Source organism: Bos javanicus, chromosome 8 (assembly GCF_032452875.1).
Source record: "Bos javanicus breed banteng chromosome 8, ARS-OSU_banteng_1.0, whole genome shotgun sequence".
Classification (NCBI taxonomy): Eukaryota; Metazoa; Chordata; class Mammalia; order Artiodactyla; family Bovidae; genus Bos; species Bos javanicus.
This window is the reverse complement of record NC_083875.1, coordinates 103,842,920-103,855,937: the sequence shown is the minus strand read 5'-3', so window position 1 is coordinate 103,855,937 and position 13,018 is coordinate 103,842,920. Positions and strand designations below refer to the sequence as shown.

The 13,018-nt window shown below is 54.3% G+C and overlaps 1 protein-coding gene across 13 annotated transcripts in view; it reads right to left on the bottom strand.

The window, feature by feature from the left end:
• Positions 1-13,018, bottom strand: part of ZNF618 (zinc finger protein 618) — a 204,576-nt gene that overhangs the window by 54,205 nt on the left and 137,353 nt on the right. For 11 of the 13 annotated variants that reach the window (XM_061426596.1, XM_061426607.1, XM_061426600.1 and 8 more), the window contains 5 exons: positions 8,282-8,359; positions 7,631-7,669; positions 2,983-3,072; positions 2,049-2,084; positions 1,880-1,957 (listed from right to left, as the gene is read on the bottom strand). In XM_061426596.1, the coding sequence (XP_061282580.1) occupies positions 1,880-1,957; positions 2,049-2,084; positions 2,983-3,072; positions 7,631-7,669; positions 8,282-8,359 (321 nt within the window). Of the gene's footprint in view, positions 1-1,879; positions 1,958-2,048; positions 2,085-2,982; positions 3,073-7,630; positions 7,670-8,281; positions 8,360-12,562; positions 12,659-13,018 lie in introns of all 13 variants that reach the window. The other 2 variants (XM_061426609.1, XM_061426599.1) reach the window with 2 other exon arrangements.

Genomic DNA, 13,018 nt, shown 5'->3' with positions numbered 1-13,018 from the left:
CAATGTGAGAGACCTGGATTTGATCCCTGGGTTGGGAAGATCCCCTGGAGAAGGGAAAGGCTACCCACTCCAGTATTCTAGCCTAGAGAATTCCATGGACTCTATAGTCCATGGGTTCACAAAGAGTCAGACACAACTGAGCCACTTTCAAAGTGGGTAAGCAGCTAGTAAATTGGGGATGTCAGCGTTCAAACCTGGGCTTGTGTGATTCTACAGCTTATGTAGTCTACACTCAATCTTCCTAATTATGATGCTACAGATGAAGTGGGGGTACTGTGCTGGGGCTGCTGTTAGATGGAACTGGAGCAGTGGGAGGGGAGGGTCAGAGATCCCAATGTCCCTGTCCTGTCGTGGTCTACGAATGTCTGTCATGGGGCATGTCTGATTTACATCTGGGTTTTCCCACAGTCTAACTTCCAACAGTTCCAGTGTGAAGGATCTCATAATTTTCTTCAAGAATACTAACGTCACTGTTTATCAGATGTTTACCATGCACATGACAGGCACCATGGGTCCCCTTTACAGATGCTATCACATCTCCAGTTCCCTGAGTGTTTTAAGAGGTAAAGAAAAGGAGAGGAAGGAGGAAGGTCCTTCTTCAGAGGTCCATCCAGCACTTTCCCAGGGCCAGGACCTGGCCCCACCCTCTGAGACTTGTCTCTGGCTTCGCTGTCCCAGCTTCCTTGATTCTCCTTTGCTAAACTTCCTCATCCCTTCAATCTACGTATGTGTGTATATTTTTACAAGCTGCCTTAATCCTCACTGCCACAAGCAGCGCCAGCGGAGGCTCCTCTCGCTGAGTAGTAAGAGAGGCCTGGGAAACAGAGAGGAAGGAGAAAGTACGCAAAATCCTGAAGGGCTGGACCAGTCTCACTTGTGAAAACCCCGCCCCCGTGCCCCACCCCAATCCATACTCCCTGCAGCAGCCAAAATACCTTCCTAAAATGCCAGTCTGATCAAGTCCCTTCTCCACTGGGTGAACGCTGGCTCAGTCCCCTCGGGATGAAGTCTAACTGCCTTCTGGTTTCCAAGGCTCTGTTAAGATCTGAACTCAGACCCAACCTGGCTTTCAGTTTCTGGGACAAGTGCAGTTCTCCTGCCTTCACATGGGGTGCAGGGGCTCGTCCCCACTCAGCCCCACACGGAAGCCTCCTGGATTCCCAAGGCTGGTCAGTCACCTCCTGGCCTTGCTGCTCCCCACGCTTCTAATGTTGTAACTACTTGCTTATTGACTGAATGCCTGCCTCCTGTCCCCACCGTGTAAATTACCCAAAACACGGCCGCATCTATCCTGCTCACTGCTGTGTCCCTACGACACTCAACACATGTGTTGCTAACAGGTAGGTCAAGTGAATGGCTCCTGCCCCCCAGGGGTTTACTGGGGTGAGGACTAGAGTGTCTGCATGTGGCTCCCCTGGATAGCTTCACTGGCTAATAAACCCACTCGACAAAAATAACAACAGTATTTTCTGAGCACTACTATGTACCAGGCACTGTGCTAATGAATAGGTGATTTACAGCCATGATCTCATTTAATCCCCCAACAAACCTGTGGCAAAGTGTCCCCCTTACTCCACAGGTGAGGAGCCAGGGCTCCGGATGGCTAACAGACCAGCCACCAAGCCTGTGCTACCTTCACTGCTCTGACCTGGACCCTGTGCTGTCCTGCTGCTTCTCAAAAACTAAAGTCCTAAGAGTGACTGACCCATTTGACAGGTGGGCAAAGTGAGGTACAAGGAGGCCAGCGGCTCACTGGCCAGAGCCAGTTGCTGCAGGATTCCCAACACTACCCCTTCCAGGAGTGGGACCTGCCCTGCTGCCCGCGGCCACCCCCTGCCTGTCTCCCCACCCGGCCCCGGCCCGAGAGAGGCCTGCATACTTGGCCCGATTTTCTGGAATGGTTCCGGGGGCTCCTCCTTCACCTCGTCAGTGGCCACGACACCTTGGTCGAAGGGGTCTGTGGGAGAACACATGGCCCTTAGCACCCTGGTAACCAGGTCTTGGAGCTCAGCTGGGGACAGGGAGGTGGGCTGCCACCGAGGACTTACCTGCCCGATTCTCAGGGGCCCCTTCCACACTAAACACTGCGCCCGGGCGGGAGGCGGCAGCCGCAGAAGAAAAGAAGCAAACAGGAGCCCTGTTAGTCCCTGCCTCTGCCCAATGCCCCCGGCCTCAGTCCCACAAGCCTGCCTTAACCATTGTGGATGCCCCAGACAGCCAGGGGCCCCAGGAGGGCACGTCCTTCTGTTCCTCATTCTCCCCATGGGGCTGGGACCCTCCCCATGGGCTGGGTCTACCCCAGGGCAGGAAGATGCTTTCTGGCTGGCCTGTTTTTAGATCTCCGCCATTCACTGGAGGGGCCAGGGCAGCAGAAAAAGAAGGGATAAGGGGACGGGAAGAGAAAAAAGAGGAGAGAGGAGGGGTGGGCCAGTGGCTATAGGGATAGGGTCTGGATGTCAGGGCTTGACTCCAGCTGGGGGTGTGGGACTGGAGAGGGAACCTTCCAGGATCCTTTCCCAGGCGAAGACCCTATTTCCAGGATTCTTAAGATTCCAAAAATAAATTACCTAAATTTATCGTTCTAATTTCTAACTCTATAATCTAAGATGCTAAAATATCATCATTCATTTTAAAAAATTGGTTTAATTTCACCAGAGCATGTGAATACTCAACATGAAATCGTAAAACGAACTGATATAAAACTGCTGATATTCGACTGATTTTTGACCTACAAAAACGGCAATTTCACTTGGGTTACCCTAATCAGAAGTATATACAGAGGGAGCATGATGGGGACCTTCCCTCGTCCAGAATCCTCTCAAGCTGGCCACTCCGCTCACTCGCTTGCGGTCTGTCTGCGGCCTGACCGTCTCTGGGTTGGGGAGGGAGGGGAAGCTGAGGGTGGGGCGGGGGCCTGGTGAGAGCCCGGGAGAGAGGTCTGTTTGCACGACTCCGCTCCCAGGGGTGAGGGGCCTGACTCACCATCCACTGCATGCAGATCTCGGTGCTCCTGGAAGCAGCTGTAGTACTTGTACTTCTTCCCACAGATGTCACACGTGTACCTGAAGTTGTCTGTGGAGGACAGAAGCACACGGGGTTAGCAGGGCTTCGGGCCCTTGAGGGCCTTGAGAGGTGGGTCTGGGCCAGCTGGGCCCAACCGATGATCCGTGGAGACGAGCCCCTGGAGTGTTAAGAGTCTTCTCCAGAAGGAGACCGGGGAGCCTGGAAGTCACTTTGAAAGGCACTCCCAGTGGCACCCCATGTGTGCTGAGTCCCTAAGGGCTGGGTTCATAACTGGCCCCCCTTCCTTTGTAAAGTTCCATGAGAATAACCATCCTGGGACCTGGTGATGGACAGGGAGGACTGGCGTGCCGCAGTCCCCAGAGTCGCAAAGAGTCGGACACAACCGAGCAACTGAGCTGGTGGTGGAGCACTGCACTTCGAGAAGCCAGGCCAGGAGCCGGTGGGCATTTCCTGCATTTGTCCCTACAGCCAAGGGAGGAAGTAACAACCATCTAACACTCAAGGGCACCGAGGATCGGAAGGGACCTGCCACAAGCCCCACGGCAAGGCGGGCCTGCGTGTGTCCCTTCATGGGGTCCAGGCATCCACCATCTTACCAGGCCTACCATCTCCAAGCCTCTGCCCCAGCCAGCCACGGAGTGGTGCAGGGAGAGGTGGTGGGGGTAGGGAGGAGAGTCTCGGTCCTGGCCTGCCTCACCCAGTCTGCCAGCAAGTACCAACCCCACCATGGGATTCAGGGTCCCCCATCTCCCCCCTAATTTGGGAGGGTGGTAGATGAGCCAACTCCCAGGGCCTCTCCCGTGCCAACGGTTCCAGAATTCCAAGCCTGGCACATGATCTTTGCCCGTAGCCAGCAATCCAGCATAGACCACCTCCCCCATCACGTGCCATCTGGACCATAATCCTTCTTGGACATCTGGGGAACAGAGGTGGATAAGTCAAGGCCACCTGAGTCTGCTGGTTCCAGGTGGGTTCCTACCCCTGCAATGCCCCCCATACTGGTCACTGCTGGTCGCCCTGCTGCTACCTGCCCCTTGTGTCTCATCTCTGTCCACACTGCCTCTCTCCTACCCACTGGGCCACGTACATCTGCCACCTCTGAGAAAATGCGAACCCCCAGCTTTCTGCCGCTAAGAAGCGCCCCCACCCTGCTCTGTCAAATCCCAAACCACTGCATGGATGGGGCCACATCCCCAGGCTCATCTAAGGCTGGAGGGAATTAGGATGAGATTTATACCCAAGGGGAGAAGGGCAAAATGAGTTTCTTGTCAGTGAGACCATGTCTCCAGAACCCCAGGAGAGCTCAGCGTCTCTAGGAATGCCACTGCCAACCTGCCTTGGGAGGCAGGCAGGCCCTGTAGTCAGCCTCCCCCAGCCTGAAGTCAACTTCACCACCTTCAGGTGTCATTAACGTTGGACATGTGCCCTAAACTATCCACACCTCGATTTTCTCATCTGCAAAATGGGAACGATAAAACAAATTCTTCATTTCCCAGAATTGTAATAAAGGATAAATGAGCACAAGGCATAACATGCAATAAATATGCAGTAAATGGCACCTAATATAGTTGAACAAAGGGAACGAATGCTACAGTGGCAAGAAAGCTGGATGTGGAGCTCACCTTTGAGGTTCTTAGTTGAGAGACTGGTAACCGGGTCTATGCCTCTATGCACGCCTGTGCTATTTTTCTCACAAATACATGAAAGATCCTGGACTAGAAGGCGTGAGACTTGGTTTCTCTGCCCACCTCCACCCTGAACAAACTGCATGACTTCTATCTGGGACGTGGTATCCTCCTTTGCAAAAACAAGGCTGGACTGAACCTTCTCCCCAGGACTCCACGGCCAGGCTCCCGTCACAAGGCCGGGGTGTGAGGACGCCAGGCTTTCTGAGCAGGCGTGGCTGCCTGGGGGGTCCGCGCAGCAATGCCAAGACTGAGAGTCAAGTCGAGCACACTGGCCACGGGGAAAGAATACTGCAGGGAGGAAGGGAAAAGTGATGGAAGGACCAAAAATACCTCAGTCCCCAAATCCTCCACAACCAGTGAGCCTCCGGGAATGACGGAAGCCAGATGGAGCATAACAGGGCACTGAGGGGCTGCCGGAGAGGCGGGGGCCCAGAGAAGCCAAGGAAGGAAAGAAAAATAGGGAAGTTCTTCAACTGTGCGGCTGACCACAGGCAGGCGAAGAGAAGGGAGCTACTGAGGGAGAAGGAGCCAGGGGCCAGGCAGGGGCGGGGTGGGGCTCAAGAGCGGACAGGGGATTCGCCATCTCCTGCTGCAGGCCTGGGGGCAGGTGCCTGGCCAATCTGATGCTCAGATTCTCCAGGAAACGGAGAGGTAGTCTCAGCCGCACTGGCCTTTCCTGTGGTTTAAGAATCATGTGGTAAGAGTCCCTTGGACAGCAAGCAGATCAAACCAGTCAATTCTAAACGAAGTCAACCTTGCATGTTCACTGAAAGAACTGATGTTGAAGCTGAAGCTCCAAAACTTTGGCCACCTGATGCAAAGAGCCAACTCACTGGAAAAGACCCTGATGCCGGGAAAGACTGAGGGGCAAGAGGAAAAGAGGGCAACAGAGGATGAGATGGTTGGATACCATCCCTGTTTCAATGGACGTGAGTTTGAGCAAACTCTCATGCTGGGAGGTGGTGATGGACAGGGAAGCCTGGCGTGCTGCAGTCCACGGGGTCACAAAGAGTTGGACACAACTTAGCGACTGAACAAGAAGAAGAATCCAAAGAAAGAGTGGATGAGAAAGTGCCTCAGAAGAAAACCTGTTAGAACCCAAAGGAACTAAGGTCCTTCCTATCTCCTTGAACTACTCTGTTTTGGATTTTCTAGCAGTGGGGGAGTCCTGTTTGTTTATTATTTTAAGAAACTTTTTCTGGTGGTATACCAAACAAGTAGAACAGAGGTGCCCAAACTGTGGCCTGCCCAGCATCTGTTTTGGTAAAGAATTCATTTCCATACGGTCCCTGACTGCCTTCATGTTCCATGGCAGAGCTGAGCAGATTTGTGATGGAGACATCTGGCCTGCAAAATCTAAAATATTTACTCTTTGGTCCCCTACCAAAAAATACGCTGACCACTGATACAGAAAAATGTACACACCCTAAATGTTCAACTCATCACTCTGTCAGAAACTGCAAACATCTGTGTAGCCAGTACCCAGCTCCAACCTTGAAAGCTAGAAGCCCCTTTCCGAGGGTGACCATGGCTCTGACTTCTTGCATCATGAGTTAGCTTCCTTCTGCCTCCACACGTTCTGTACACAGATCATAAGAGGAGGAACTCTTTCTGCTGGGCTCCTTCTGCTAACATTCTGTTTGTGGGTAATGCACACTGCAGTGTGTAGCCGCTGTCTCTACTTCTCACGGCTCTGCTGTAGTCCTGTAGTTCACTGTGAGAACACGCTGTGAGTTACTCACCTATTCAGCTAGTGCTGGGTGGTTTCTGGTTTGAAGCTGTTATGAACAGTGCTGCTAAGAACATTTTTTTTTAATATTTTTTTTGATGTGGACCATTTTTAAAGTATTGCATCTGTTACAATACTGCTTGTTTTCTGTTTGGTTTTTTTGAGGCATGCAGGATCTCAGCTCACCAACTAAAGATCGAACCTGCACCCCCTGCATTGGAAGGTGAAGTCTTAACCACTGGACCCTCAGGGAAGTCCCTGCTAAGAATGTCTTCATTCCCATCTTTGGGTGGACATGCGCATACACGCGCCTGGGAGGGGAACTGCTGGGTTCTGGAGCTCAGGTCTGTTGAGTGGGGAGAGGTTCCACCCCCGCCTACACCCTCTGGCTGGCTGCCTACCAGCCCTGTGGGTTCAGATCTGGAGGGAAGAAAGGCAGGGCCCCCGCAAGCAGCCAAGTGGAACAGTGTCCCCAGATGCTGAGGCTCCATGCATCCCCAGGGCTGGGACACCACACCCCAGGATTCACATCTGTGAGTGTTCCTGAAGTAACTCTTCGAAGTAGCATTTCCCAAACATCAGTTATGGTGACCGACCGCTGACCCATCCATGCGTGAATGCGTGCTTAGTTGCTCAGTCCTGTCTGACTCTTTTGCGACCCCATGGACTGTAGCCTGCCAGGTTCCTCTAGCCGTGGGATTATCCTGGCAAGAATAGTGGAGTGGGGTGCCATTTCTCCCTCCCTTCCTGACTCAGGGATTGATCTCGAGTCTCCTGCATTGGCAGGCGGATTCTTCAGCACTGGAGCCAAAGGGGGAAGCCCCCAAACCCATGAGCGGGAGTCAAAAGAACAGAGTGCACACACTGGGTCCCTTTTGGGGTGCATGTACATATTTTGCCAATGAAGGGCCCTGAGAAGTCTCCAGCAAAGAAACATGTTCCTCTTAGCAGAATTCAAGGTTTCCCCAGGTGATCTGGCCAGAGCACCCTTTATCGCCTGTTAACTTCCCTAGGATGACTATGCCGCGGAGCACACTTTGGCAAAGGTGCTCTCAGGCGCCTCCCGGAAGCTGCCCAGGGCCATCTTGGGGTATAGAGTTGAGAGCTTCACCCCCACCCTGGCTCTCCCTCCTCCCCCACCCCTGGCCCTCTCAGCCCCCGCAGCCCGAGAGGAGGGAAAAATACTCACTGCCTTGGGAGGCTCCCTCTCCTGAGGTGGCTTCAGTGTCTGTAACAGAGAGAGAAGAAGGGGGTGAGCCGACCAGACGGTGGAAGGGCCGCTGCCAAGAGGGAGAGAAGCCAAGAAGGCGGGGGCCAGGAGAGGCCGATCCTGCACGCCCGGGGATGCCCCGTTCCACTCAAGATGCAGGCCCAAACCTTCCCTGTGTTTCCTGCCGCCCAGCAGGCCTTGACCTGGGGCCGTTCGTCCCTACCTGCCAGGGTCAGGCTCAGGGAGTGGCAACCACCCTTCCTGTCCCCGGCGTCCTCGTCTCCAGCAGGGTGCCATCCTGTGAGCATCACACGAGGTGACACGAGTACCTTCCGGCAAGGGCTGCTGACACCGAGCGGCACCGAAGCCCCGTGGGAGGATGCGGGCCACGTGCGGCAGTCCAGAGCACTGCTAGCAGAAGCTCGGTGGCACGTCCTGTGCACTCCGCCCCACTCCATCCCCACCCCAGGGTGCTCCCCCAAGTCAAGGAGGCCACTCCCCTTTGCCTCGGGTCCCACTTCCACTGCAAAAAGTGCTCTGAGGTCATCCTCGAGGGGTCAGCATGGAAAAAAAACAGGCAGCAGATGGGGAGGTAGGGGTCCCTCAGCTCTGCCCGGGTACACCACTCACCTCGGTGTGCCCGGACGTGGGTCTGGAAACAGTTGTAATATTTGTACTTCTTGCCACAGATTCCACACTCATAGGACCCTGGAAGACAGGAAAGGAAGAGACGGGTCAGCCAGCATCTACTGTGCACAACCAAGAGGCCCCAGGACCCTCAGTGACAACTTCAGGTAATAGTAGGTGGGCTCAGTGGGGTGTGACTCTGCAACCCCACAGACTATAGTCCGCCAGCCTCCTCTGTCCATGGAATTTTCTAGGCAAGAATACTGGAGCGGGTTGTTTCCTCCTCCAGGGGATCTTTCTGACCCAGGGATCGAACCCACGTCTCTTGTATCTCCTGCGCTGGCAGGCAGGTTCTTCACCACTGCATCACCTGGGAAGCCCCAGGTAACACCAGTTCTGCGCCCACAGGCTATCTTGTTCCCTACAAGCAAGAGGGCGGTAAGCACCAGCAAAGACAGCACTGAGCTGGAGGCCAGGAGTTCAGGGGTCAAGTTCAGGTTTTTGTCTCAACTCTCCGAGTGACCTTGGCAAGTCACTTCCCACCTCTGGGCCTCAGCTTCCAAATCTGTAAGACACAGACTGTAACTTCTTAGGTTACTCATGGCTATTCCTTGAAAGAAAAAAGGAGATGAATATAAAAGAATTTCAGAGTAAGGAATAAACTGCACCCATGTAAGGAAATCATCCCTTAGCTGCAACAGAATAATTTCCAGCTACCACTCCTCCTTGTCAGGATGGACAGAGGTCAAGAGGACAGGCTTTGAACCAGACACATCTAGATCCCTGTCCCCGTTCTGCCACCCACCAGCAGCACGACCTTGGTAACTTCCTTGAACACACGAAGCCTCAGTCTGCTCAACTGTAAAATGCGGCTAGAAGTACCTATCTCATAGAGGTGGCTCCATACAGCCCCCAGAAAGGGCCCAGCCCGACTACGCACGCGTCTGGCAAGGAGAGGACCCCTCTCATCTGCTGAGGTGCCATGTTATTCCCTCTGATGTGCAGAGACCAACCTGATGTAAATGCCTGACTCCAGCCCTCTTCCAGGCCCTTCTGGGGTGGGTAGCCATTCCCTTCTCTAGAGGATCTTCCTGATCCAAGGATCAAACCCAGGTCTCTTGCATTGCAGGCAGATTCTTTACCATATGAGTCACTACAGAAGCCCTCTCCCAGAGGCAGGGAGACTGAAATGGCTGAGTTCCCAGCGGGCACCAAAGACTGGTCAAAGGCAGAGCCTAGCTACGCAGAGCAGGGTAAAGGTCCACAGCAGGGAAGCCAGCAGAGCCCATCAGACTCAGCCTGGCAGAGGCCCCAGGAGTTGGAAGGCCCTGCCCATCCCTCACACAGACCTAGGTCCAGGCCCCATCCTTCCTAACAGAACGGCCTGGGAGCCTGCACACACACGCAGAGTCCCTGGCCCCACTCCACACTAAGGGTACCTGAGTGGCTGGGGCCGAGAGCCTAGGAATCTTCCTTTCCCCCAAGTATCCACAGAGGATTCTGATGCTCAGCAACTAAGTGTGGGAACCACTGGTTTAAAATCCAACAGCTCTGGGATAGAGTCTCAGCTCAACCATTTACTGGCCAGGCATCAGTCTCCTTATGGAAAAAAGGTATGGAAGACTGAATTTAGAATGAGTGGTGTTCCCACCACAAGACCAGATAGTCAGTGAGTCAAGGCGCCACCAAATTCCACTTCCGGGGGTGTCACCCGGGTGCAGGGGCCCGTCTGTAAGTGTTAGTTGCTAGTTGTATCTGACTCTTTGCAACACTATGTACTATAGCCCACAAGGTTCTTCTGTCCATGGGATTCTCCAGGCAAGAATACTGGAGAGGTTTGCCATTCCCTTCTCTAGGAGATCTTCCTGGCCCAGGGATCGAACCCAGGTCTCCTGCATTGCAGGCAAACTCTTTAAGGTCTGAGCCACCACTGGGTGTGAACTCCAGGTATCAAGTCAAGTCAGAAGAGCACTGGGCTTGGAGCCTGATGATGAGCTCGGCTCTGCCCCCCCTCCCTGGCTGTTTGATCGCAGGCACACTCCTTTTCCAGTTTGAGCTTCACCTTCTTCACCTGTGAAACAAGACTACGATGCCTGCGTCTCATGATAAAGGTCAGGATGAATGAGCTACAACCCACGAGTCAGCAGGCCCACCAGTGGGCAGCGCTACTTGGCCACCGTGGGTCCCTCAAGGGAACGCTGTCCTCCAAACCAGCATGGGATTTAGCAGCCTGTTATTCAACAGTTTTATATGTGTTACCCTTGTCTCACTGGGAAAAATATACACACACGGAGGGCAAAGATCAGAGTGTATATTTCCCTGTCTTTAGCCCCATGACTGGCACACAGCAGGGGCTCGGTAAATTCACAGCATCCTGCTGTTCTCCTCATCTGTCACTGTGTAATAAAGACCTGGATTCCCTCCCCGTGCTTCCACCCGCTCCTCAACAGTTTCTGCTGATTCCCCTTCAATGATAGGGAATTTGCCGAGTATCTTCAACGGGCCAGGCACCGAGGCCCCAGCCACGACTTGACTTGATACCTGGAGTTCACACCCAGTGGTGGCTCAGACCTTAAAGAGTTTGCTATCACTGCCCTCTGTCTGATGGGAAGCAGACAGGCCACTGTGCAAGGGGACCCACAGGGTGATGATGCTATGACAGCCAAGTGCAGGACCTGGTGGCCACAGTGTGGGGCCCTGACAAGGCTGCAGCAAGGGTGGCCAGTCAAGGGACTCGAGCAGGCAGGAGAAGGGAAAGGCAAGTGGGAGGTAGAGGGGCCGGAGCCCCATGGAAGGCAAGCGGAGGGGTCTCTCTCCCCAAAGGACTAAGGCCACAGCCTTGTTCAGACTTGACCCACTTCCGGATGAGGTCTCTGCCCTTCTCTGCCACAAGACTTGGGCCTCAGTTTCTCCAACTGCCTTCAATGACCTGAGGTCTTTCCTCAAACCGTACAGTAAGTGTGGGCTGATGGACAGAGCCTGCGGGCTGCGATGTCCCCAACTCATCCGCCCAGTTGACACTGTTTATAATCAGGTCAGTCCCACAGGCTTCTCCCTCAATCCACAGAGCGCCGAGGGCGATGTCCCCAACTCATCCGCCCAGTTGACACTGTTTATAATCAGGCCAGTCCCACAGGCTTCTCCCTCAATCCACAGAGCGCCGAGGGCGATGTCCCCAACTCATCCGCCCAGTTGACACTGTTTATAATCAGTCAGTCCCACAGGCCTCTCCCTCAATCCAGAGCGCCCAGGGCACCTGCAGCCTTTCTCACAGACCTCCATCCATTCAGAGTCACAGGAGCACAGTTTGCCACCCTCGGGCCCTCTCCTGGCCCCAGAGCAAAACGGACCACTTGCCCAGCATGCTGAGTCTCAAGACTGAGCACTGTGTTGGCAGGAGGGACACCTGAGCTCAAGGCCCTGCCTGCCCCTCATTCACCCTGGGACCCCGGGCTGCAGGTGCCCTGTCTGCAGAAGGGTCTGGATGGGCAGAGGGGTCTGGGGCATGGGGGGAGTGCAACAGAGCGGCAGCCCTACAGTGCAGCAACGCCAGCAACCCCGGGTTCAAATCCCAGCTCACCACAAAACAGATGGGGCCCTGGACAAGCCAGGGAAAAGCCCACACCTCGGGCTTCCTTTCTATAAAATGGACACAATATAACAGCGCCCACCTCACTGAAGGAGACGGGGGAGGAATTACATGAGCAGTTACACGGAGACCACTCGGCACAGTGCCCAGTACACAGCAGGCACTCGGTAAAGGGGCGCTGGCATTACTGTCAGTTTTCCCCGAACTGCTCTTGGACCCAACTTCCTGAATAGGTCCTGGGAAGAGGGGCCCATGCTCAAGCAAGTGGGAGGCATGGCCCGTCTGGGGAGACACGCCCAAGAGCTGTGCCAGCTGGAAGAGGACCTGCAGTAAAGGAACGCAACTGACCATTAACCCCAGGTTTCCCAACCAATTTGACCACAGAATCTCTTTCTCTCCAAGGCTCGTTTCAGAGCTGTAGTCTACAGCAAGTTCTGCCAAAACGGGCCCCACACTCCCAACACCCAGATTCCTACACGCTCTACCAGCCCTCCAGCAGTCAGCATCCAGGGTCCCGGGCCTGCTCAGATTTGCTGACTGGGGGCAGAGACGATGTAGAGGAGGTTAGGCTCAGTCTCTGCAGATACTAACAGGCCCTGCGTACTCAAGGGTCTACAGCTGATGCCGACATTCAGCCATGCCTCCACCCTCATGCTGGCCCCATCGGGTCCTCCTGCCCCTCAACCATCACGTACCAGATGCACATCTCAACACTTGGTCAAAAATCCAGGTGTCCGAATACTGGCCTCGCACAGATCTGCCGTGGGGGCTGCCATTCGGTGCTTTTGCATCTGAATTATGTGAAAAATCAGAAAGAGCCCTTAAAGATGGGGTGGGTTGGGAGGGGCCAGGTAAGGAGGACTCTCGAGTCTAGGGCTGGTCAGTCCCCTGAGCTCTCAGAACCTCAGTTTCCCCATCTGCACATGAGATGGATGCACAAGGTCATGCTGTCTGCTTTTTCACTAAACAGCTTGTGCTGGCTAAGTGGCAGCCACGCTTCCCCAAGGGAGGCTGGGGTGTGGCAGAAGGCAGCAAGCAGCCACAGGACCAAACGCTCCTGAAGTTTTGTGCTTCCTCTGTCCTGACTCATAATATAGATAGAACATAAAATTATCCATCATGAGGTTCAGTTCAGTTCAGTCGCTCAGTCG